The sequence below is a fragment of the Pezoporus wallicus genome, unplaced genomic scaffold (genome assembly GCF_028554395.1).
Source record: "Pezoporus wallicus isolate ANWC-B61680 ecotype Strahan unplaced genomic scaffold, APGP_CSIRO_Pwel_v1 contig_8692, whole genome shotgun sequence".
NCBI lineage: Eukaryota > Metazoa > Chordata > Aves > Psittaciformes > Psittacidae > Pezoporus > Pezoporus wallicus.
Genome location: NW_026642640.1, coordinates 750,471 through 774,208, shown reverse-complemented (window position 1 = coordinate 774,208; position 23,738 = coordinate 750,471). Strand labels below are relative to the sequence as shown.

Genomic DNA, 23,738 nt, shown 5'->3' with positions numbered 1-23,738 from the left:
TTTTGTTGACTTGTTTTGTTTCATACAAAGAACTGTGTTTAAAATTGAAGGAATTTCTACTAATGAGAGAATTTAAAACTTTTGGTAATGCAAAAAACCTAAACAATTTCCTACAAACAGATCTACTCCTTCGAAGGGGAAAATTTGCTCTCCCTGCTCTGGTTTATAGAGCACCAACACTTACACAACATCATACAGCGCACAAAAGTGACTGCAGCTCCTGCCCCCAAAATATTTGCAAGATATTTGGAGACTGAATCCTACACAGCTTGAGCTTTAAGACTATGAAACTCATTGACGTGACAGGATCTCTAGAGAAGTGGCATCCAAAAAATAAAAAGGGGCACTAAAGGAAATCCAAAACCTTAATGAGGACTTTTGCGTTTTCCCTCTTGACAGTGGAGCTAAAATGGACTCTCAGCACTGACAATAATGTCGTGCTTGTGGCTTCTCAAAGTTGCCTTCATAAAGGGCAACAGAGTTATTAGAGGCAGAGGACACACATGGACCAATGTTACAAAACTGGTGGAATTCAAGGTGATGTGAGTCATGTTCAAGAATATTAATAGAGATGGAGCTATGTAAGAGTCTCAGTCAAGAACATAAAATATGTAATCCTTACCAGCCCTCAGCTCCCCTGTGAAAACTGCCAGCCACAACACCCATCATTTGGTCTGATAAGAGCCGTCATGATAAGTAATACAAGTAATTTTACTTCTATCTGCAGAGATTATTTTCTGGCCATGTAGCTAGTATGATTATTTTAGTGCTCTAAATTTTGTTCCACCTTGCTTACCTTCTCAATGCACCTTTTTAAACACAAGGCACAATACTCTTATGGAAAGGAGAATTCCAGAGTTCCATCTAGTCTGTTACCTGCAGAGAATCAATCCTAACTGACAAAGACTTTGCAGAAACCCATTTCAGCTTTTACATTGTTTGTAACGAAATATATGTAGAGCAACAGTCTGATATCTGTACCTCTTTCCTAGTTGTGTGTGTGGACATAGCAAGATGGTATTCAATTTCATTTCAGAAATCACTGAGCAAGAAAAAGCAGGCAGTGCTGTCTGCTGACATTAACTCATAACTATGATGCTCTAAGAATATAACTCAGAAAAAGTTTGTAGAGAAAGATAACTCTCTTGATAAGCCAAAATAAAAAGTAAAAATACATAACAAGGAAACTTTCAGACTTGCAAAGGTTTGTGATTCAAAGAAGAGTTTTCTGGACATGAAAGCTTTCCTGATATTCCTAATTCTAGTAACTGACCTAAAATTAGATCCTACCTGTACCCACAGATTTTGTATTGCTTTTCTTCCTATCAGTTTTCTGCTGAACACCACTGCAAGTGAGAGGACACTGCTCCCTCCCAACAAACTCAATCCTATCCAATATTTATAATCCTGCCATCATTCTTTAATTTATTTTGGTATTTCATGTGCATAGAAGGCTGGTCAGGGCACATTACCCTAGCACTGTATTAGCTATTAGTTTTCTAAAATTATTTGCTTATCTATCATTCTTTTACAGCTGAGTGAAGGAACCTGACAAAAGATCAGGGCTCCATTATTCCAGGACTGTAAACTAGCTGTACTAGAATCAGCCGCTGTCCTTAAAAAGTCTAACATTTTAAACATGAAACTATATAGGTGTACGGAGTATTTTCATCTCCTGTTTTCAGAAGGTGAACTGACACACAAGGAAAATAAACACATTTCCCAAATCAATGGAAGAACTTGAAAGCAAAGACTGACATTGAATTCAGACTTTCTAAAACTTATTTCAGTCATGAAAATCTAAAAAGACTTAACTGACATAAATATGAGCACTACAGTTGCTCAGAAGGAACTCATCAAAGCAGCTGGCTTAGTTTCAATTACTTCAGCAAATCTGATTAATTCATGATGAGACTTTAGCAAAAAGGCTGTCATCTTAGTAACTTTTAGGCCAAAATATACAGGAATTCTTGCAATCCAGCACATGCCTGAACCACTAGATCTAATCTGCAAACACTGAGTAATAAATGTGTTCGCACAGTTCTGAACCAGGAAAAGCACACTGAATCACCATTTAAACAGAGATGATTTCTGCCTGAGTAAAGCCTACAGGATTTTACCCATCCTTCTACACCAAAGTAGGATCAAAGCCACTTCTCCTGCATAGACTGTATTTATATCCTCAATGATAGTAGTAATTCCTCAAGCCCTGTAGGTAACCTGCTCTAATGTTTAACCACCCACAAAGCAATTAAGATTTCTTAATGTGTAACCTGAAGTTCCCTCGTGCTGCTTTGACTGTTTCTGCTTGTTCTACCTTTCATGATATGAAGAACTGCTAGATCCATCTTTCTGATGACTCCTGTACTGCTTAAGTGGAGAGAATGGAAAATTGTGGTATGAAGTGACACAGAACTTGATGTCAAATCTAAGTTTGAAAGCAGAAGAGCTTCATTCAAACTGAGGTGATGTAAGACCATGGGATACTGATTTTCAAAGTCAGTTAACCAGGGCAAAGAAATGCTTGGATCTCCACACCTTTTTCCAGACCCAGGCATGGAGCCATGCAGTCTTGCTAGCCTGTATCTCTATGAGCTCAGAAATCTCTTGAGGCAGCTGGCATATAACACACTCCATTTTCTCTTTTTCTAGAGCAAAACTTGTTTTTCTCAATCTGTATTTTTCAAATAACTGGACTTCCATGTTGCTTTGCTGTAAACCTCCTCCAGCTTGGCTGAATGCTTCCAGCAGTGTTGCTCCTAGCTGGACATAAGATTTTAGCTGAGGTGCCACCAACACTCAGCAGGCTAAAAAATTACATCCTGTTTTTTATCTGTAGTGCCCATATCCTGCACCAAGATTATGCTGCAGATCTGAACAGATTCAAGATCAATCCTCTAACAGATAGAAGAAACCCAGATGTCATGGAATCCCAAGACACAACTCCTGTAAGTGCCCAGTGACTAGGTAAGTCACTGTAATCAGAATGGGACTGAGGAAGCAAACCAGCAAAGCTGAGTACAAATCCTAGAATTCAAGCATGTGGGTTTTTTCCCCCCTGTACATTACAATGGAGTTCAGATTCACCAAGTGTAAACTGAACAACATGAAGATAAATAGGAAGGAACATATTCACTTCCCACTTTAAATTTCTTTCCCTCACAGTTGACTCCCATGAGTTCACCTGCAGGAAGGATTCAGCTTAACCTGACTGAGAAGGATGTGCCTGCCAGCAGAAGATAAGGATTCAATATTTTTTTCCTAATTCACAAGGAAGAAAAGAAGTGGCCCTCTTCTCTTCAAATTCTCACCTCTTGAGAATGCAAAACTGGCTGAGGAAATCCAAACCAAAGAATATTAGAAAATAAAACTACCAAACACATACAAAACAAGGGAAAAAACTGAGTCAAAGCTACTTTATCACTTTAATCAAGCTTGGATCTCCAAAAGGAAGTTTACTTTCAAACCAGTTGACAGTAAAACATTATCTCCTGATGTTAGCTCAGCCCCTGTGACTGTATCAGTAAACATCTTACTTGATATACAGACAAATATTGGAAGAAATATGAAATACAAAACACAGCATAACTCCTATCTGTCAGTATAGGAGATGATCCTGACACTGACTGAGAGAAGAAAGATACATGATTCAGTGTAGGACTCATACTTAGTATTTGGAAGTTAAGCACTAAGAAGCTATCAGATTCAAGTGAGCGTAATTTGTCAAATGGTATGAAATAAATAAGTGTGGGGTCACAATTCAGAAAATATCCTGGTCAGAGGTGCTGGTTGCTTTAGCCATCTTTGCTTGGAAGTGCCCTTCACCTGAAGACTCCTTGGGATTAATCAGGTGCTCCAGCTGGAGCACACAGCTTTCTGTGCTCCACAGCTAATCCACAATAAGAGTACGCAAATTCCTCAACAGGTCCAAATTCACTGAAAACAGAAGAAAAAAAATCTCAATTGGAACCTTAAATATAGTTAGTCTTGGTTAACAGCAAGATGGCATCTACTGATTTTCTTCTAGGTTGTTTGTTAAAGCTGCCTGTTGTATCTTGCCTCATAAGCTATTTTTGAAAAAAAGTCTTTGTCCTCTAGTGAAGGTACAATGTACCCAACAGGAAAAGGACATTATTACAGTGTTTAATTACATGACACTCATTAGAACTGGCTCATGTAAGCTAAGAAATTAAAGCCAGGAGAAAGAACTGTGACCATCTAGAAAATTTACTGTTTTTCCAGCAGGATGAAGGAACACAGAATGTCTAAAATGTCACAAAATGTTTAGCTATGGGTTTCACCTCCTCAACTAGATGCTTCCACACAGTCTGTTCCTCAAGGACTGCATCCCATGGAAGGGATCCATGCTGGAGCAGTCTGCTCCTGAAGGACTGCATGCCACTGAAGGGACCCATGCTGGAGCAGTCTGTTCCTGAAGGATATACCCCATGGAGGGAGCCAGGCTGGAGCAGTTTGTGAAGAACTGCAGCCTATGGGAAGGATTCACATTGGAAAAGTTCACAGGTGGCCATATGCCATGGGAGGGACCCCGCACTGGAGCGGGGGAAGAGTGTGAGAAATCCTTCCCTGAGGAGGAAGGAGCAGCAGAGACAATGTGTGATGAACTGACCACTATTTCCATTCCCTAGCCCCCAGCACCACTCAGAGGAAGAAGGCAGAGAAATTAGGAGTGAAGTTGATCCTGGGAAAAAGGAACGGGTGGAGGGAAAAGTGTGAGTGATGTGAAAAGTCTTTGAAATAGGATTGCACCAGATAAAAGGAAAAGTAAGGGAAGCTTGTGTACACTGAGACAGGTCGGTACACATTTGCTAGACATGGTGATAAGTCTCCAGAGCCCTGAAACATCATGTATTTTCTTTTTTTTTTGGGGGGGGGGGGTGATGGGTGGTGGCAACACAAGACAAACACAAGGAAGGCTCAAACTGCTCCATCTCACAAAGAGAGCACTGTTTTAGGACCTTACTTCTGGAGCTTTTTGACCAGAAGCCTTTTAGCAACCAAGTGAAGATGACAGAAAATCTGAAACTGAAACGGGTTGAAAAACTCTTGGGTGTATTTCAGTGCAGTAGTTAACACTGGCTCAACATGACTGGAAACAGTGTGCTCACCCACCCTCAATCATACAATGATGATATCAGGTGAAGGATCAGCACAAGATTTGGCTTAGATGAGAGTTCCCAGAAAGACTTGCCTACCTGAGGAAGCCAGGATTTTTGAAAGTTAGGAGTTTAGCAGCAAGAAAACACTTCAAAAGTTGTTAATGGAATGTAAGAATGAAGTTCTTACATGAAGGACCTCACAGATCATGAGGGAGACGTGTAACTCTAGACTGAAATTCTGGCTGCCAAGAAAACAGGTAAAAATAGTCAAAAAGCTTTTTAAGTCAGAGAAAAATACATTTCTGTGGTATCTGACAGATTTTTGCAAAAGGTCACCAAAACCTAGGATGTTCCAGATGAAATTAGGCTCAACAATGCAGCATTTTAAAGATAAACGGTTTATCTGTAAAGCTCAAATTGGCTCTTTTTGAAATATGGCATGGACACACCATAATAGACATGCCTACCAGTGTGCAGGAAGCATTTTATTCATGGCTTTCCTTAGTGCAATATCCTTACAGGAACTAGGCTAGTTACAATCACAGCCATTATTACCACAGCTTTGCTAGAACAGCTGTGTGTGGAGAATACCTGCCTTTGTGTATACACAAAAGGCACACCTGCATATGGAGGCACACCAGATTTTTCTCTCTGATCAATTAAAAGACTTGTAGTTCAGTGACTTCTTGCCCTTGTAGGGGTTTCTCACAGGTCTGTAAATCTGCCTTTTTATGCAAGATATTAGAAGATTTGTAGCTTCATACCTGTGTTATAAATGGGAACCCAGTGGTAGAATTCATTCTGGTAGGGAACTGTATCAAATTCACTGCACTGCATCTGACGAAAGGTTGGCAAGTCTTTTCGGCAGGGGCTGATGTTACACATGCGATAGCGTTTCCTTTCTCCAGTGCAGTAGTCCCCTCCAAATTGTGGCCTAGAAAAGGAACATTCAGACTGCAACACGAGATTATGGGTTAAAAATAGTTTTAAAAGAGCAATGTCATTCAGGTTCCAGTGGGATAACAAGGTGAATCTGAATCCTTGGCAGGACAGAGATACCACTCACATGTTCAAGTACCCAAACACATCAGTATGGAGCACAGAGATTCAGAAAAAACCTGCATAACAAAGAAGTGCTGAGCCTAAAGAACTGCGTGGCTGAGCTTACAACAAATTAACCTATCAAATTAACTTCCCCAAAACACCGTATTTTCAAGAATGCTTGATAGTTCTAGAAAAGCCAGGTGATTTTTGCTGTTAGGCACCCTCTTTAGTGATTTCTGAAAATTATATGTAGGGTCTTCATGAACTTAGATATGTATTAGAAAATTCTGCCTTTCAAGTTCTGTAGCTATCAACTCCTGTCTGAACAAAGCTGATGACTAGAACAGAACGTGAACAGTTGACTCCTTGATTTCCCTCTGAACAGATCACTAGTTATTGCTCTCACCCAGTGTTTCAAGCCATTTGTTTATTCACAGTGGTATTATTAAAGCAACATTTCTATTATTTCTGCAAAGCCTGAAGATTAAATAACAGTTTTAGGGCTTTTTTAATTTTGTGTAGAAATAAGCTCCATGGAGGCTAAGGATTAAAGAATATAAGATGAGGTTAATGAGTTTCACACAGGTAAGGGAATGAGAGGTGTTCAGGGTCTGTCTTGCTGTGTCACCTGCTGATAACCATTTCACACAAGAGCTTCCAATGTCATAAGTGTCTCAAAGATCTTGAATGAAAAGTAAGAAAAGATTGTGCACTCAGCTTACTCTGGGTTATCGCAGGGTCTCTCTGCACTCTGAACTCCTGCCCCACATGTCCTTGTGCAATGGGACCAGGATGACCAAACACCCCATCCGCCATGGACTGCTTCAGGAGTCTTGCCTACTGTAATGCACTCACCAGAAAAGCACCACTGAAGAGAGAAGAGGAAGGACAAACAGCCTAAGATCATTATTGCAGGAAAATGTTATTGTGAATGATTTGTTATTTCAGGGTTGAAAATTTAAGTGAGATGTCACATGATGCTCCTCTTTCACACTGAACAATAGCAGAGCTACTGATGGATCCTCCACCACCCTTTTGTAGGCAGCAGAACTGTCACCTTGTTCTCTCCGCACCGAGTTCCATCTGCAGCTGCATCCAGTTTGGAGCGGCAGGAGCCTTTTACCGAGCACCACAGTGTCTGGCAAAGGTTCTGGAAAAGAAAGAAAACTGCAGCAGTCTGAAGCAAAGCTGAACCCCTATGGCCAAGATTTTCAAAAGCCTTCCGTAGTTTTATACATCTGTTCAGAAAGCCTTGTAAAGAATGTAATTTCAAAAGCAAATGTTCAGGGTTTTCCACAAAAGTTAGGACCAGATTTAGCTACTCCTCGTTAGTGTACAAGGAGAAACTACTTAACAAATACAAAATGGTAAACACTTTCTACCAAGTGAATTACGTTTTACTCGAGCTATGTGAGTTCAAGTATTTTTCCCATTGGCTGCTCAGGTCCCAGCTCCACACAGGAAAAATGGCTTTGCAAAGTTTGGGCACTACTGCTTATAGCAAAGATGAACAGAGTTTATGATTTTCATTTGATGAGTACTAACGAGTACAATCTTCAAATTTGCATTGCTGTCTACCTGAAAACATAGAGTGAAACCAAAGAAGTTTAGAGAAGCCAGCCGGGAAAATAAACACAAAGTCATATCTCCAAGTACAACAGCTAGGTTAATATTCATGGAGGTCCCAAAACTAAATGAGGGAAAATAGATCAAAACACAGGTGTCTTAAATCATCAGCCAAACAGATGGCTAAGGAATGATCTAAAAGAAGCAGTCCAAGCTACCTGGAAGAGAAAAAAGCCTGGTGGGCTGGGTGGAGCAAAGGCTCTGGTTAGTGAATGATTGCATATTAAGTTACTCAGACACTGATGCCAGTTTAATGCAGTAATGCACCGCATTTCAGCTGCTGCTGCAGGTGCTGTGGTCAACTCCACTGAAGGGACAGAAACTCCTGAGATTCAAAAGATCTAGAAGGGCAAATAAACATTACAGCTACCTCATAGCAAGTCTTCTCACTCAATTAAAACAATTCTCTACAGAGTGAGGGCACACATCAAGGGCTAGTCCCCCCTCCTCAGTTCACACGCATACCAGCTTCTCTTTTGATTGGCACACAGCAGCCCTGCATGCTTAGAAACTCCTGAATGAGCTTTGTGTGAAAAGCTGGAGAAATCAGGGCTGTCAGAGAGACTGCAGTCCCATTGGGAATAACAGAAGCAAAAGCCATGGAGCTCTGGGCAAGGTCTCAGCTGAGGCTGTTTGAAATGAAGAGTTCAGCACTGCAGAGAGGACAGAGCTGGCAGCTTCTATCTGTGAAGCAGGGGGAGCTGTACATGTCATCCGAGAAAGGATCTGGTAAGAAGGACGCCACCAGCAGATCCCAGTAGCAGTTTCCACTGGTATTCTCACAGCAAGCAACATGCTAGGTATGGGAGCCAACATAGAAACTGTGCACTTGCAAAAAATCCATCCCCAATGAGCTAGCAGTAACATCTGTCTGAGTGTGAAATGTGAAACTTGAATGACTGCTTCTGTTTAAAAATAGAAAAATGATTTGTTTCTATTTAAAATAGCTAAGCTTAGGCACAGTCTGTTTTGAGCGAGATACCTTTTATTAACTTTCTGCATTCTGTGTTAACCCTGGTTTTCATCTAGAACACTGGAAAAAAACTTGATACAAAGAACATTTCAAAGCACTCCAAAACTCCAGTTGGAATACAATGTCTGGGGGCACTGAATCTTGGCTCATTTAGCTTTTGGACAATGTATTGGTCAAAGGTTGTTTTGCAGTCCCCTATTTACAGTTCAAGAGTAGTATTACTTACAACTCTTTGTGAAGCCATTATCGTCAGGTTCTTAAGGCTAACCAAGTGTTCTGCCTAATTAATTTTCTTTCATTATGAAATTAATTCTTTATTTTACTCTTGTATGTAGAGTGCTTTTTTATTATGTTTTGTGGGTTTAGTGTTGTCATGGTTTAAGCCCAGCTGGCAACCCAGAAACCACGCAGCCGTTCACTCAGTCCCCACCTTCCTCCCCCAGCTGCGGGAGGGATGGGGAGGATAATCAAAAGAATGTTAACTCCCACGAGTTGAGATAAGAACAGTTTGGTAACTAAGGTATAACACAAACCACTACTGCTACCACCAATAATGATAATGATAAGGGAAATAACAAGGGAAGAGAATGCAACTGCTCTCCACCTGCCAACCGATACCCAGCCCGACCCGAGCAGTGATATAGCCCTTCCAGCTAACTGCCCCCAGTTTCTATGCTGGGCATAACGTGCTGTGTTATGGATACCTCTTTGGTCAGTTTGGGCCAGGTGTCCTGTCTCTGCTTCCTCCCGGCTTCCCCTCCTCCCTAGCAGAGCATGAGACTCAGAAAGTCCTTGGTCAAAGTAAACATTACTGAGTAACAGCTAAAAACATTGGTGTTATCAGAGCTGTTCCCAGGCTGAAAGTCAAAACCACAGCACTGCACCAGCTACTAAGGAGAAAAATGACTGCTACTGATGAACCCAGGACAAGTGTGTAAAGTGTACTCCTACACTGTGCTTCAGATACCACAAAAAGGCACTGAAGCCAAACACAGCTTTCCACTGACAGATAAATTTTTATGAAGTCTATTCATAGATTTCAATGTCAAGGGTTCACAGAAGAAATTTTTTAGCTTTGCAAGAATTTTCCATATTGATCTCCATGCACCAGAGCTTTTTTCCACAATACTGGAATAATAACAGTGCAAGGAAAAGTACTGCTTACGGTATGCTCTTGGAGGCAACAGCCAGAAATTCATGACTCTACCATGGACTTACTGAAAGGCAAGTGATTTTTATTATCAGCAGTACTGTATACACTTTCCACTCAATCTATGAGATCAGGGTCTGTGACTGAAAGACAGTAGGGTCCAAAACCCCAAACAGCTTCACTGAAGTCAGTGGAAGTTTTGGAGATAAAGAGAGGGCAATTACATAAGGATTCTGAGCTCCTACAGCCTGTCTGATAGGAAACTATGGATATACCTACCACTTGGAAAATTCCTCCCCTGAATCTGTATTCTGCTTTTCTTTTCCTTATTTCAGGGACAGTCTTTAAGTGCTTAGAGGACTTACTACCTAAATGGTTCATGGAAATCACTACCTGAATTATAAATCTTAGTCTTTGCTAAGTGAAGTCACTGAACCCTGAGGCATGTTCACCTAAATGCAGATTTTTCTCTCAAAAAGAATCTGTGGATCAAATTCTAATGTCAGACATAGCCTGGTCAGTGAGCAAGTGTTAAGTAACAGTCAAAAGGTAAAAGACAGTCAGACCTCTTAGACAAAATGACTAGATTGTTCACTCAACATGCCAGGCAGACTATACTATTCACAACTCCTTTTCCTGCCAGCGCAGCTACTTGCAAAACAGTCATTCCAGTGAAATGCAAAATAAGATTATACCAATTAATTTTCTGACATATGTCTAGCTGTAAAATTGGTTATTCAGGAGATGTTGAATGCAAACGCCTGCTAGGTTCAAACCCAAGGAGACACAGAATGAACCAATACTGCAAAATTATACTTTAATTTTCTATCTTTACCAATAGACAAATTATAGTAACTGAGGAAACTGGAACAGCAGGTAATGAAAGCAATCTTTCAATACCTGCTTCAGAATCAGTAGATGCAGTTCAACACTGGTAATCACATTATCTATTAAGGCTGAGAAGATTAATCAGAGATAATCTCCCTAATAGAAGGGTAGACGAGGATATGAATGATTATCTGAATGAAATAAACAGTCACTGTCAGCAGTCTCCAATCCACAGATGAGCACAATACTTTGCCTAAAAACACTCCAGCATTGCCAATAGCCATAATGCCACTTCTGCCACAGCCGTGTTAAACAGAGTGAGCAAGATGGATGCTATCTGCAATGTTTGCTGCACACTACTGACCAAAACACAGTGAAAATTAGTGATCGCTTAGCTAGACTAGACTTGAAACCATGGCTTCTTCTGTTCTAAGTAGAAAAATGTTGTATGGAGCCAAATGGCTCTGAACATGCTAGGTACAGTCAAAACACTATACTACTGCACCTAAACGACTATAACCTGTTACTCCACAGTAGTTCCTAGCTCCTGTAGGGAGTTGTGCTGCTGTGACTTTACCACTCTCCTCCAACTCCACACAACACTGTTTAGCTGTGCTGTGAAACAAACCCTAGGGTATCTTGTAAATGACACATTTCCACATAAAAAAAAATCTGATGTTTGATGGGAATATAAAGATTCTTCAATATCTGTGGACTGAAATTCCCTTTAACTAGTTAGATCACCAAGAGTCTTCAAAAACAGGATGTATGGGGAGAGAGCACAACCCTGATTTCTTCAGAAAATGTTTGCTGGAACTGAAGATTTGTTTCCAGAATCATTTGATCAGCTGTAAGCTACAAGTTTGAAGCACCATTTAAAATGGGAGTTAAGCTGCATTGAAAGTTTACTCAAGATCAGTATCACAGGTTTAAAAACAAAACTACTCCAGTGCTGAAGGACATTTAACAATAGATACGGGGTGAGATCCAGTAAAGGTCTTGCAAAAGACAAGGCAAACAGTACAACTCACTTCCAGACTCTGAAAAACAGTGTTAGGCAATGCCTGCACTACACACCTAGCCCATGAGACTCTGAACATGCACATTTGTAGTCAGCAATTGAGGTTCACTAACTAACTGCACTTCCATGCTGCTCAAGAAGCATAAGTTCTTATTAGGAGAATAAAAAAAAAACATAGAGCACTTACATCTACATCTTCACAGAAAGTAGCATTAGAACCATACTGAAGCTGGCACTGGTGATGCACATCATAAATCACTCCAGGAGCAATGATTGGGGACTTTAAAACTTCTTTTTGGGGGATATCATCTAGACAGAATCCCCACCCGCGACTAAAAGACAAAATTGCATATTAAAAGAACCCTGCAACCACAGCTTTTAGACATTTCATTACAGACTTTCAACTTCTAATTCTTAATGGTAATTTCACACATGGCCTTTGGAAATAATACTTCCAAATTCCAGCTAAGTTATGTTGAAATGCTGCTAACAAATATCTAGTAAGGGAGGGTTTACAAAGGCAAACTATAGCTTGTCAAAGGGGAAGTATCACAAGGTCATTATAGTTTGCGGAGTGGCTTCAGAGTACTCCAAAATTCTGGTTAAAGTTATATCATATTGCTGCTCTTTCAAAGAAAATCATAATGAATTTGAACAGGTTATGGAAGTCAACACATCTCATTTTGGCAAATGCAAGGCCTGTGATTTTCCATCAGAGTCCTTGATGGAAAGGCTTCTTTCTTCCTGACAGCTGCAGAAAGCAGGTTGCACCAAACTGGAGCCAATGTGACAAGACTCAAGTTCACTTCCAAAAACAAGAATATAATGGAGCTTTTCCCAAATGCTAAATGAACAATAAGCCTGGGGCATTCCTTCCATACAAATTAACTCAAGCACACTGCAAAAAGACAAATTTAGTAGTGTAATAATAGAGGATTTACTTTAAATTCCACATAAACATCTCATACACGGCTGTATTCATTTCAGGCAAATGCTACAACCTGATCACTCACTCTAGGAAACGTGTGATGTATTCCTTGCTGCACTGTGACCAGGTAAGTGGAGTAGGATCATACTGCAACTGTCGGGACATAATATACGGGCGCTTTCCAATAGGCTCACAGTCATTCTCTTTTCCATCATGCTGGATGCCAAAGCTGAGAAAAAACAACATTTAGTAATTCTACCTGATTGGCTGTACCACAGCACCTACCTATGGGTTCCACACTGTGCTTAAAAATACACTGGAGTTGTTTTCTACTGTGGTGAGATGTAGATACCTTTTTGCTAAAAACCTACCAAAAAATCTACACTCCCTCCAACAAAGCTTTCAAATATATGTTATGTACAGTGCAAAATACAGAACAGACTGTGAAAGACTATACTGAAGGGAATTTTTAAGGTACACAAAACACTATTGAACAGTTGGGCTGGGAATCACAGCTTAAACCTCAAAGTTCTATTAAAGCTGCTAAAGCGAAAAGTGCTTCCTAGCTTTTGGATCCCAATTATTTCAGACTTGTACCACTTTAACCAAGACCAGGCTTTGTCACATTCTGTCTTACAGTGCCTTATAATCATGCCTCTATCGCTTGGGTTTTTTATATCTCTTTTTATAGACTGAAATAGAGCTATTGGCTGGATGTGAGTATACAATTCTTTACAATGAATTAAAATGAATACATGTAAAACACTGGAAAAGGATGTTGTAGATATGCTATCCCTGGAGACATTTAAGGCCAGGCTGGATGTGGTTCTTGTTCACCTGATGTAGATGAAGAAGATATCCCTGCTCATTGCAGGGGGAGTTGCAGCAGATGACCTTTGAAGGTCCCCTTCAACCCGAACTATTCTACGATTCTATTGCTTTCAAAATTGCTGAACATTCAAATGAGTTTGCGTCAAACCCCTACTCCTTCCTACTTAGCTTTCTCAACCTGTGCCTTACAAACTGATCTCCACAGCAGGTTCTCTCCAGTTTCTCTTGACTTATTAAGAAATCTTGCTATTCAACAGCTTGTAAAAATCATAAATATATAAAACTTTGGGTGGGATTCAACTTACCAAACATAAATGCCTTCACATCACCTCATTGTGAAGGAAATTATCTGAAATAATAATATGCAAAGATACTGATATATGAGGAGGTTGACTCCTATACTGTTAACATCTGAAGGTGTGTAAGCTCTTGTGTGAAACCGCAGTGAAAACTGATTCAGAATTTGATTCAGTCATGGACCAGAGCTCAAATCAATTAAGACTATGTTTCTAGAAAATGTAATTATAAAATGACCCAAATGTTCCAAAAGCAGGGCATGATTTCAGACATAATCAACTCCATTAATGGGTCTGAGATGTAAAAGCGAGTTGACACAGTTGACACAGGAGGCTGCAGAAGTCTAGAGGGATAGTATGGGTGAGAGTTGACATTCATCTAAGGAATGGATACATTGCTTTTTTTCTCATTTTTCATTCATCTGTTCTTAGTGACATTTATTGTCCACACCTGAACTTTTTAATCTAGCTTGTGGCAAGAATGGTTCCATGTTAATAACAAACCCTACAGTATTCAGTTTTCTTTGCGGAGACAGCTCTTTCAGGCAAGGCCCTGCTTCACTCCCACAAAGGTGAGTACAGTAACACTCTGTCTCACAGCATCCACAGCTGTGAGTTATCAGCCACTCAGGCTAGACTAGGAGAGGATCGCACATAGCTCTATGGGAAGAAGTGTCTTCTGACTATGGCTGTTAATGGGAAAATCCTTCTGTCAACAACAGGGTTGGGGACCAGGTAACTAAGCCCAAAGCATCCAGATCCAATTGTAATGATTTCAATGTTATGTACTTACACTACTTCCTTTCTGGTGATAGAGAAGTTGAATAAAAAAAGGCCAATTAATGGCTGATAGGATCAATACTTGAGTAATCTTTGTATCAGATGACAATGATAAAGAGATGATGATTATTATTGTTAAGATACAATTAGCACATACAGATTTCATCCTGATTGGTGGCTGGGTGCACTACACAAGTAATGTGATTGTAGATACAGCAATGAACTTGTTACCTAGCCAAGCAACACGGTCCAGCTGAGAAGAACTCTAGCCAGAGTATCCATAAAATAATACTCTGCCCTAAGGAAAACACCTCCGTTTCAAAAGAGATTCAAAAATCAGATTATTTTCAGTTGAGGTGAATAAACCAACTCACCATCAAAAATACCCCAGAAATTTGAAATACTGAGACACCTAGTTCAAGCAAATATCCAATAATAAAGAGCTTAGCTGTGTCTGAAACTAAATGCCCTGGAACTTCAGTTCACTTGACCCAAGTGTATCCATGACTGCAATATTAATATGCAGAAGACACCAGTTATTAAGAAATGCCCAAAAGTGACTTTATTTGTAGGTCAGAAAGGAGAACAAAGATAGTTGACATTTCTGTGAGGTTTCACTGCTTGAATTGAAAATGGTTTCTAGCTAATCTGCAATGTTGAAATGCCTTGATTTAAGGAAACAGGTATGCTTTAAATTACTTGGATTGATTTGGAGATCATCTAAAGTAATTGCATAGTAATTCAGTATATGTTTGGAAAAATCAGCATGATTAAGTCATGCTTCTTTGTAGCTTTAATATTTCATCCTGATGTACTGCCCTAGCAGACTCTGTTAAAAGGAGCAGACTGGATAGTTGTAGATACAAACAAAGGTCAGTGGCTTAAGAATCTCTTCCTTATTCCTTTGCCTAGAGAAAGCAAACACAGTTTTGAATTGAGTAACAGAGACATTAACTTACTCCTTCTTTTGTTTCTGTCTGACAATTTGACTATTAACAAACATATAATAAATTAAACTCAGCTAGCCATCCATCCCCCCTTCAACTTCAACTATACCTGTGTCCAAGTTCATGAGCAATAGTAAAAGCCAAAGGTAGGCCAGAATCTTCATTAATGTTACAGCTTCTGTGAGGTTGACACATGCCTGACAGATGAGATAAACCTAAGGTTTCACATGGACGATTCATGCCAGCACAGATGTCCTTTCTAGAATCACAAAAGAGACATGCCATTAGAAGAGCTTAAAATCAACTGGAGAGCATCAGTTACACTAGGTGGTAAGTCTCTATCTTATACTGTATTAGTGCTAACTGGCATTTTAAGCAAAGTATGATGTTAACGTATTTGCAAATATATTTGCAAATATATGCAACAAAAATATGCAGTTTTTCTGCTACTATCACAGTATACTGCTATAACATGCAGCCACTATTATGTTGCTGCACTGCCTAAATACATATCTTCATTGTCAACTCACATAAGAAAAAGTTTTAAAGCCTTCAGTGTTTTGAGGCATGGTTTATTAAACTCACCATACCTCTCAGCTTCATTCACATGAACTGCTTGAAGCCTGTTTATTTGTAGAGGTAAACCATGCATCATCATGAGACTTCTTTATCGCATTCTTATTTTAAGATTTGTTGACTCTTTTCTTTACTGCACCACTTGAGGGATTTTATTTTTGTGATGGGTTGTTTTTTTTGCCTGACAGACTTTAACTTAGGACTTTTTTTCTTGCAAGCCTTAGACTCAGTCTTTTCTCTCATTCTTCTCAGTCTTTTCTCTCAGTTGTGTGCAGATTGCATCCATTTCTATGATTTGCAGTTCTGTTTCATGTTCTTCCACAAACTCCCTGTGTAATCTCAAACATAAACTTCAAGCGTGCTGTTCCTCCCTCGTTCATATGGAAAAAAATGTGTCTTCTTAAATACAGAGATAGTATTTAAAAATCATACACTTTATTGCTTAAAAATAATGGCAGTGTGTTTGCAAGATAATCTTCAATTCTGAGCTGCACCTGTATATGGCTTTAGGATTTGTCGTTATGGAGTTCTTCATCTACATGCTATGTTGTTTTGGTATATTGCCTCAAAGAAGAACAGAGAAGTGACTAAGCACAAAATGAGATATGAGCAAGTGGGGAAAATTACTTGAGGTCTGCAAATTGCTAATCTCTCGGGACATACAGATCTATTTCCTGACTAAAATGCATCACCAATAAAACACCCACGTGTATACATAAAGTGTTATATGTACTTCGAAAACAAATTAAAAACAATCCCTTTAAAAAGTACAGCAGGTCTAACTTTAACCACATGTTTTTGTAACTCTCATTTTCTGCCTGTATGAGTGTCAGGCACACTCACACTAGGTTATTTTTTGCATTACCACTGTATTTTTGAAACAGCATGTCTTCATTAGACCACTTTACTGGGTTCTATGCAGGATGAACTAAATGATGTAATGAGCCTATCCAAACAATATCATCACCATAAAAATGCAGCTAAACAATAGACAGTCACAGGCACTGAACTGCTGTCATACCTGGTTAGAAGGACAGCCACGTCATGGTGTGTAGGGTTGATGTCACTTTTGGGATTGACACTCTTCTGCCATTTGCAGAAACTAGCTAGTGTCTTATCAGCATGGTGAACTATCTTCAAGCCTTGCTAATGGGAAATGAAGGAAAACATTATTGTAAACACCATGCTGCACTGCAGTAACATGTCAGCGATGTTAGCTGTGAAGCTGGGTAATCTCTGAAATGCCCTTATGCTTTTGCCTGAAGATAGAGCCATCACTAGGAGCAATAAAATCTATTTATCTAACATATTGAATATTAAGTTAAAATGTTGATGTGTTTATAGTTGGTGCAGCTAAAGGAAAAACTAAATGCAGAAATGTACATACTTATTGGTAAGTGATCTTCCAGTGATCCAGCACTGAACTGAAACTGTCAAAAAAATGTTTTATATTCTCTTGAAAGCAAGTTTTCATCTATAGAGAAGGTAAAGACTACTTAGTATTGGACTTCATGCTCTAGTTTGTCTCAGTGTTATGTGAAAAATGTTATGCTCAGGGAACAATTACGCTTCCAAGGGTCTATTTCATTTACAGTGTTTTTCAGTTCCCAAGAGTCATTTGCAATGCAGTCATAGATGTTTCTTCCTCATCATTATATATTATACATGCAAGTTACTGAAATTGCTTCTGAAATACAAAGTATGCAAAATAAATTCATTTAAACACATATTTTTCTCATTTCTGGTCTTAGGCATTCACTTTGTCTCAGTTTAGTCTATTTAAATAAAATTTTTACTAACTATCTCAATAACATTGTTACTAGATAGTAATTTCTGGGCAATATAAAACTAAATCTTGAAATATATGCAACCGTGCTGCTTCCAACACTGTCCTGCTCAATCCATGGTTTATTATCAAAACAGCCACAGAAATTTCGCAACTAAACTTAACTGGATGTCATCATGGACTTCAGGTTCTAACTGTCCTGTTAAGATGCGAACTACAGGTTTTGGCCCACATACTCTTACAATAAGGGATACAAGGATAGCCTCTATACTAATAATTTATTTCAGAAGAGACTGCCTGGCCCCATGGCTTCATTCACTGCCTTTAGGAGATTCTGGCTTGTGCTGACAAAACATAAGCCATGGAGAAAAATTCCCTTAACGTGTTCCTGCAGTCAGACCTACTTATGTCATGCAGAGTTGTTGTTTTTTTTTTTAATATATAAAATTATGACAATCAGCATTTACTTAAGCATGTAACAACATATTTGTGAATGAGAGACATCAGAAACTACCAACATATAACTACTTTACAGCAATTAGCACCTATTAAGGTTTGGGTTTTTTTTTTAGAAGATCTAAAAAGGAAAATGTTTGAGCTGCACAATGATAAATTCACTTCTTCAGAGACCTGCAAATACTCTAGCATACATTTCAGGTAATGCTAGGTAATGCTAGGTAATTAGATTCTGAGTGATGATGCATGATTTCTGTTCCTCATTTGGCCTTCCTTGGCATCCCGTCTTCTTCTGAAACTGGGGAGATTCCATTTTCCCATTCCTAATTTGCTTGTTCTATTTACATTTTCCTTGGTGATTTTATGCAGAAATACCTTAAGTCATCAGCTAAATACTTTGCTATCCAGCAAAGTCTGGTTTTAGAATTTGTTCTGCCAAAGATTATAGAACAGTCAAATTAACACATTATTTCAAGCAAACAAACTCTTCTTTACAACTGCAGCTCAATGCACTGAAGTCCCAAGTCTGACGATATGTGACATTTTGAAGAAAATGAAAACCTTACCTCTTCCTCCTCAAAGAGAATGAGCCGAACCAGCACAATGTGAATTGCATTGCCAATGCTTGGATTGTGGAACAACCCTGTGACCTGTGCCAGAGCCAGGAGGTATTAGATTAACTGATTCCTCTATAGCAGAACAGGACTTTAGAGACAAAATACATTTACTTCAAGCACACTGCTTGTCTTGATGTGGAGGTGCTGTTTTGGTTTTTAAATTCTCAATACACTTCACTGATCATTTACTGAAACGCAGTACATGTTAGAACAACTGCAAAGGGCAGCTCTGCCAAATGAGTTATGATAAAGGATTTGGCAAAAGTTATTAAGCTAAAGACCAAAAGCACATGCAAGATTATTTATGTTCATTTCCATTCCAAGAACCTCAGAGCTCTCAAAAAGCATCTGCAGAAAAGAATGTAACATGTAGAGTCATGTAACACTGATGGAGAGAGGTTCACTCTGGGTGCAAAAAAATCAGCATATCAAATTATTCTGTTTTGATTTTTTTGTCAGAGACATGGACAGTGCTAGTGATTCAGACAGCAGTAGCCTGGAGAACATTAAGAAGGATTACAGAGCCTTGGGAGAGGTGGTTAGGGGCTCTGGAGCTCAGTCTTTTTGTCAATTCTCCAGGATAAAGGGGAGGACCTTAAAAAGGCTAGGTGGATTGGCCAGGTTAATAAATGGTTAGAACAGTGGTGTCATAGTCAGGGGTTTGGGTGTCTTGAACACGGGACCCAAGTCTGTAGGCCAGGTCTAGTCGGGCTGGTGGAGCTGGTCTGACAATGAAGGGGAAGAGCAGTTTTGGTAGGAGGCTTGCCAGACTGGTCAAAGGAGGCTTTAAACTAGATGTATTGGGGGAGGGGGGCATCATTCCATCCCAACACACCCAGTCAGTTGCCAGCACCTATAATAAATGCTCAGAGCAATGTAGAGATATTCCAGCCGCTCCAGCCAATGAGCCGGCTTCATTTGGAGCTCAGCTCAGATGCCTCTGTAAAAGCACCTGTAGTATGGGGAACAAACAAGAGGAATTAGAGATGTGTGCATGTCTATGGGGATATGATATAATAGGCATCACAGAAACATGGTGGGATGGCTCCTACGACTGGAGTGTTGGGATGGAAGGCTACAGGCTCAGTAGAAAAGACAGGCCCGGCAGGTGGGGAGGGGAAGTTGCCATTTATGTTAGGGATAGGCTGGAGAGTATGGTACTTTGTCTGGGGAGAGGGAGCAGTTAACAGAGAGTCTGTGGGTCAGGGTTAAAGGGAGAACAGCTACAGGGGACATTACTGTGGGGATCTGTTACAGACTGCCTGACCAAGAGGACTCTGTGGATGAGGCACTCTATAGACAGATAGGAACAGCCTCACACTCACAGGCCCTTGTTCTCATGGGCAACTTCAACCACCCTGATATCTGTTGGAGGGACAGTACAGCCTGGCACAAGTAATCCAGGAGGTTCTTCGACTGTGTGGAGACAACTTCCTTCTGCAAGTAACAGAGGAGCCGGCAAGGAGAGGTGCCACGCTTGACCTCATGCTCACCAACAGGGAAGGGCTGGTTGGAAATGTGACACTCCAGGGCAGCCTTGGATGTAGCAATCATGAGATGGTTGAATTTGAGATCCCCAGGACAGTGAGAAGAGCGTGCAGCAAGCTCACTGCCCTGGACTTCAAGGGGGCAGACTTTGGCCTCTTCAGGAGCCTGCTTAGTAAGGTTTCATGGGATATAGCCCTAGAGGGCAGGGGGGCCTAAGATTGTTGATTGATATTCAAGGGTCACCTACTACAATCTCAGGAGTGTTGCATCCCAACCTGAAGGAAGTGCAGCAGGAGGGCCAGGAGACCTCCTTGGATGGATAAGGAGCTGCTGAAGAGACTTTGAGGGGAAAAAAGAGGCCTACAAAAGGTGGAAGCAAGAACAGGTGGCCTGGGAAGAGTACAGGGATGTTGTCCAGGATGCTAGGGACAGGTTAGGAAGGCTAAGGACAAGTTAGAATTAAACTTGGCTAGGGATGTTAAGGATAACAGGAAGGGATTCTACAGTTACATTGCAAATAAAAGACAGACTAGGGACAACGTGAGCCCTCTCTGGAAGCTATCAGGAGAACTGGTGACCCTGGACATGGAAAAGGCTGATTTTCCTAATGACTTCTTTGCCTCATTTTTCATCAGCAAATGCTCTGACCATACCACCCAAGTCTTGGAAGGCAGAGGCAGGGGCTGTGAGAATGAAGACCCTACGCCCAGTGTAGGAGAGGATCTGGTTCGAGACCCTCTTAACAACCTGAACGTGCACAAGTCCATGGGTCCTGATGAGATCCATCCGTGGGGCCTGAAGGAGCTGGCAAATGAAGTTGCTAAGCCACTGGCCATCATATTTGAGAAATCATGGCAGTCAGGTGAAGTTCCCGACGACTGGAAAAGGGGAAATATAATCCCCATTTTCAAGAAGGGGAAAATGGATGACCCAGGGAACTACAGACCAGTCAGTCTCACCTCTGTGCCTGCCAAAATCTTGGAGCAGATTCTCCTGGAAGGCATGCTAAGGCACATGAAAAACAACAAGGTGCTTGGTGACAGCCAGCATGGCTTCACTAAGGGGAAATCCTGCCTGACCAATTTGGTGGCCTTCTATGATGGGGCTACAGAACTGATGGACAGGGGTAGAGCAGTTGATGTCATCTACCTGGACTTGTGCAAAGCATTCAACACTGTCCCACAGAACATCCTTGTCTCTAAATTGGAGAGACATCAGTTTGATGGATGGACCACTTGGTGGATAAAGAACTGCCTGGATGGCCGCACAAAGAGTTGTGGTCAATGGCTCAATGTCCAGCTGGAGACCAGTAACGAGTGGTGTCCCTCAGGGATTGGTGTTGGGACCGGTCTTGTTCAACATCTTTGTCGCTGACATGGACAGTGGGATTGAGTGCGCCCTCAGCAAGTTTGCCGATGACACCAAGCTGTGTGGTTCAGTTGATACCCTGGAGGGAAGGAATGCCATCCAGAGGGACCTTGACATGCTTGTAAGGTGGCCTGATGCCAACCTCATGAAGTTTAACCATGCCAAGGGCAAGGTCCTACAGCTGGGTCGGAGCAATCCCAGGCACAGCTACAGGTTGGGCAGAGAAGAGATTCAGAGCAGCCCTGTGGAGAAGGACTTGGGGGTGTTGGTGGATGAGAAAATGAACATGAACCGGCAGCGTGCACTTGCAGCCCAGAAATCAATTGTATCCTGGGCTGCATCAAAAGGAGCGTGACTAGCAGGTCGAAGGAGGTGATCCTGCCCCTCTACTCTGCTCTTGTGAGACCTCACTTGGAGTATTGTGTGCAGTTCTGGTGTCCTCAACATAAAAAGGGCATGGAACTGTTGGAACAAGTCCAGAGGAGGCCACGAGGATGATCAGGGGACTGAAGCACCTCCCATTTGAAGATAGGCTGAGAAAGTTGGGGCTGTTCAGCCTGAAGAAGAGAAGGCTGTGTGGAGACCTCATAGCAGCCTTCCAGTATCTGAAGGGGGCTATAAGAATGCTGGGGATGGACTCTTCATTAGGGACTGTAGTGACAGGACAAGGGGTCACAGGTTAAAACTTAAACAGGGGAAGTTTAGATTGGATATAAGGAAGAAGTTCTTTCCTGTAAGGGTGGTGAGGCACTGGAATGGGTTGCCCAAGGAAGTTGTGAATGCTCCATCCCTGGTGGTGTTCAAGGCCAGGTTGGACAGAGCCTTTGGTGACATGGTTTAGTGGGAGGTGTCCCTGCCTGTGGCAGGGGGGCTGGAACTTGATGATCTTAAGGCCCTTTCCAACCCTAACTATTCTATGATTCTATGACAGTTGGACTGATGTGCCCTCAGCATGTTTGCCAATGACACCAAACTGTGTGATGTAGTCAAGAAGCTGGAGGGAAGAGATGACATTCAGAGGGACCTTGACACACTTAAGAGGTGGGCCAATGCCAACGTAATGAAATTCAACCAAGCCAAATGCAAGGTGCTACACCTGGGTCAGAGCAATCTTAGGCACAGCTACAGATTGGGTGGACAAGAGATTCAGAGTAGCCCCAATGAGAAGGACTAGGGAATGTTGGCTGATGAGAAACTGAATTTGAGCTGATTTCAGTGTGAGCTCACAGCCCAGAAAACCAACTGTACCCTGGGCTGCATCAAAAGGAGTGTGACCAGCAGGTTGAAAGAGGTGATCCTGCCCCTCTATTCTGCTCTTGTGAGACCTGACTTGGAGAAGTCCTTGTGTCCTCAACCTAAGAAGGACATGGAGCTGTTGGAACAAGTCCAGAGGAGACCACAAGGATGATCCGGGGGCTGGAGCACCTCCCGTATGAAGAGAGGCTGAGAAATTTGGGGCTGTTCAGCCTGGTGAAGAGAAGGCTGTGTGGAGACCTTATAGCAGCCTTCCAGTATCTGAGGCGGGCTTATAAGGATGCCGAAGAGGGACTCTTCATTAGGGACTATAGCGACAGGACAAGGGGTAATGGGTTTAAACTCAAACAGGGGGAAGTTCAAGTTAGTTATACCTAACCTGATATAGTTAGGAGATAGGATACAGGAAAAAGTTCTTTACTGTGAGGGTAGTGAGGCACTGGAACGGCTGCCCAAGGCAGTGGTAAATGCTCCATCCCTGGCAGTGTTCAAGGCCAGGTGGGACAGAGCCGTGGGTGACATGGTCTAGTGTGAGGCATCCCTGCCCACAGCAGGATAGCTGGAATTAGATGATTTTAAGGTCTTTTCCAATCCAAACCGTTCTATGATCCTACGATTTAATAAGAATCAGCTCTTGCCACAAAAAAAT

The 23,738-nt window shown here is 41.2% G+C and overlaps 1 protein-coding gene across 1 annotated transcript in view; it reads right to left on the bottom strand.

The window, feature by feature from the left end:
- ADAMTS12 (ADAM metallopeptidase with thrombospondin type 1 motif 12) overlaps nucleotides 1–23,738 on the bottom strand; it is a 152,883-nt gene that overhangs the window by 46,491 nt on the left and 82,654 nt on the right. The window contains exons 5-12 of the mRNA XM_057431155.1: nucleotides 18,929–19,012; nucleotides 17,142–17,266; nucleotides 15,654–15,803; nucleotides 12,776–12,919; nucleotides 11,950–12,094; nucleotides 7,222–7,314; nucleotides 6,887–7,032; nucleotides 5,885–6,054 (exon numbers count right to left, since the gene is read on the bottom strand). Coding sequence (XP_057287138.1) covers nucleotides 5,885–6,054; nucleotides 6,887–7,032; nucleotides 7,222–7,314; nucleotides 11,950–12,094; nucleotides 12,776–12,919; nucleotides 15,654–15,803; nucleotides 17,142–17,266; nucleotides 18,929–19,012 — 1,057 coding nt within the window. The remainder of the gene's footprint in view (nucleotides 1–5,884; nucleotides 6,055–6,886; nucleotides 7,033–7,221; nucleotides 7,315–11,949; nucleotides 12,095–12,775; nucleotides 12,920–15,653; nucleotides 15,804–17,141; nucleotides 17,267–18,928; nucleotides 19,013–23,738) is intronic.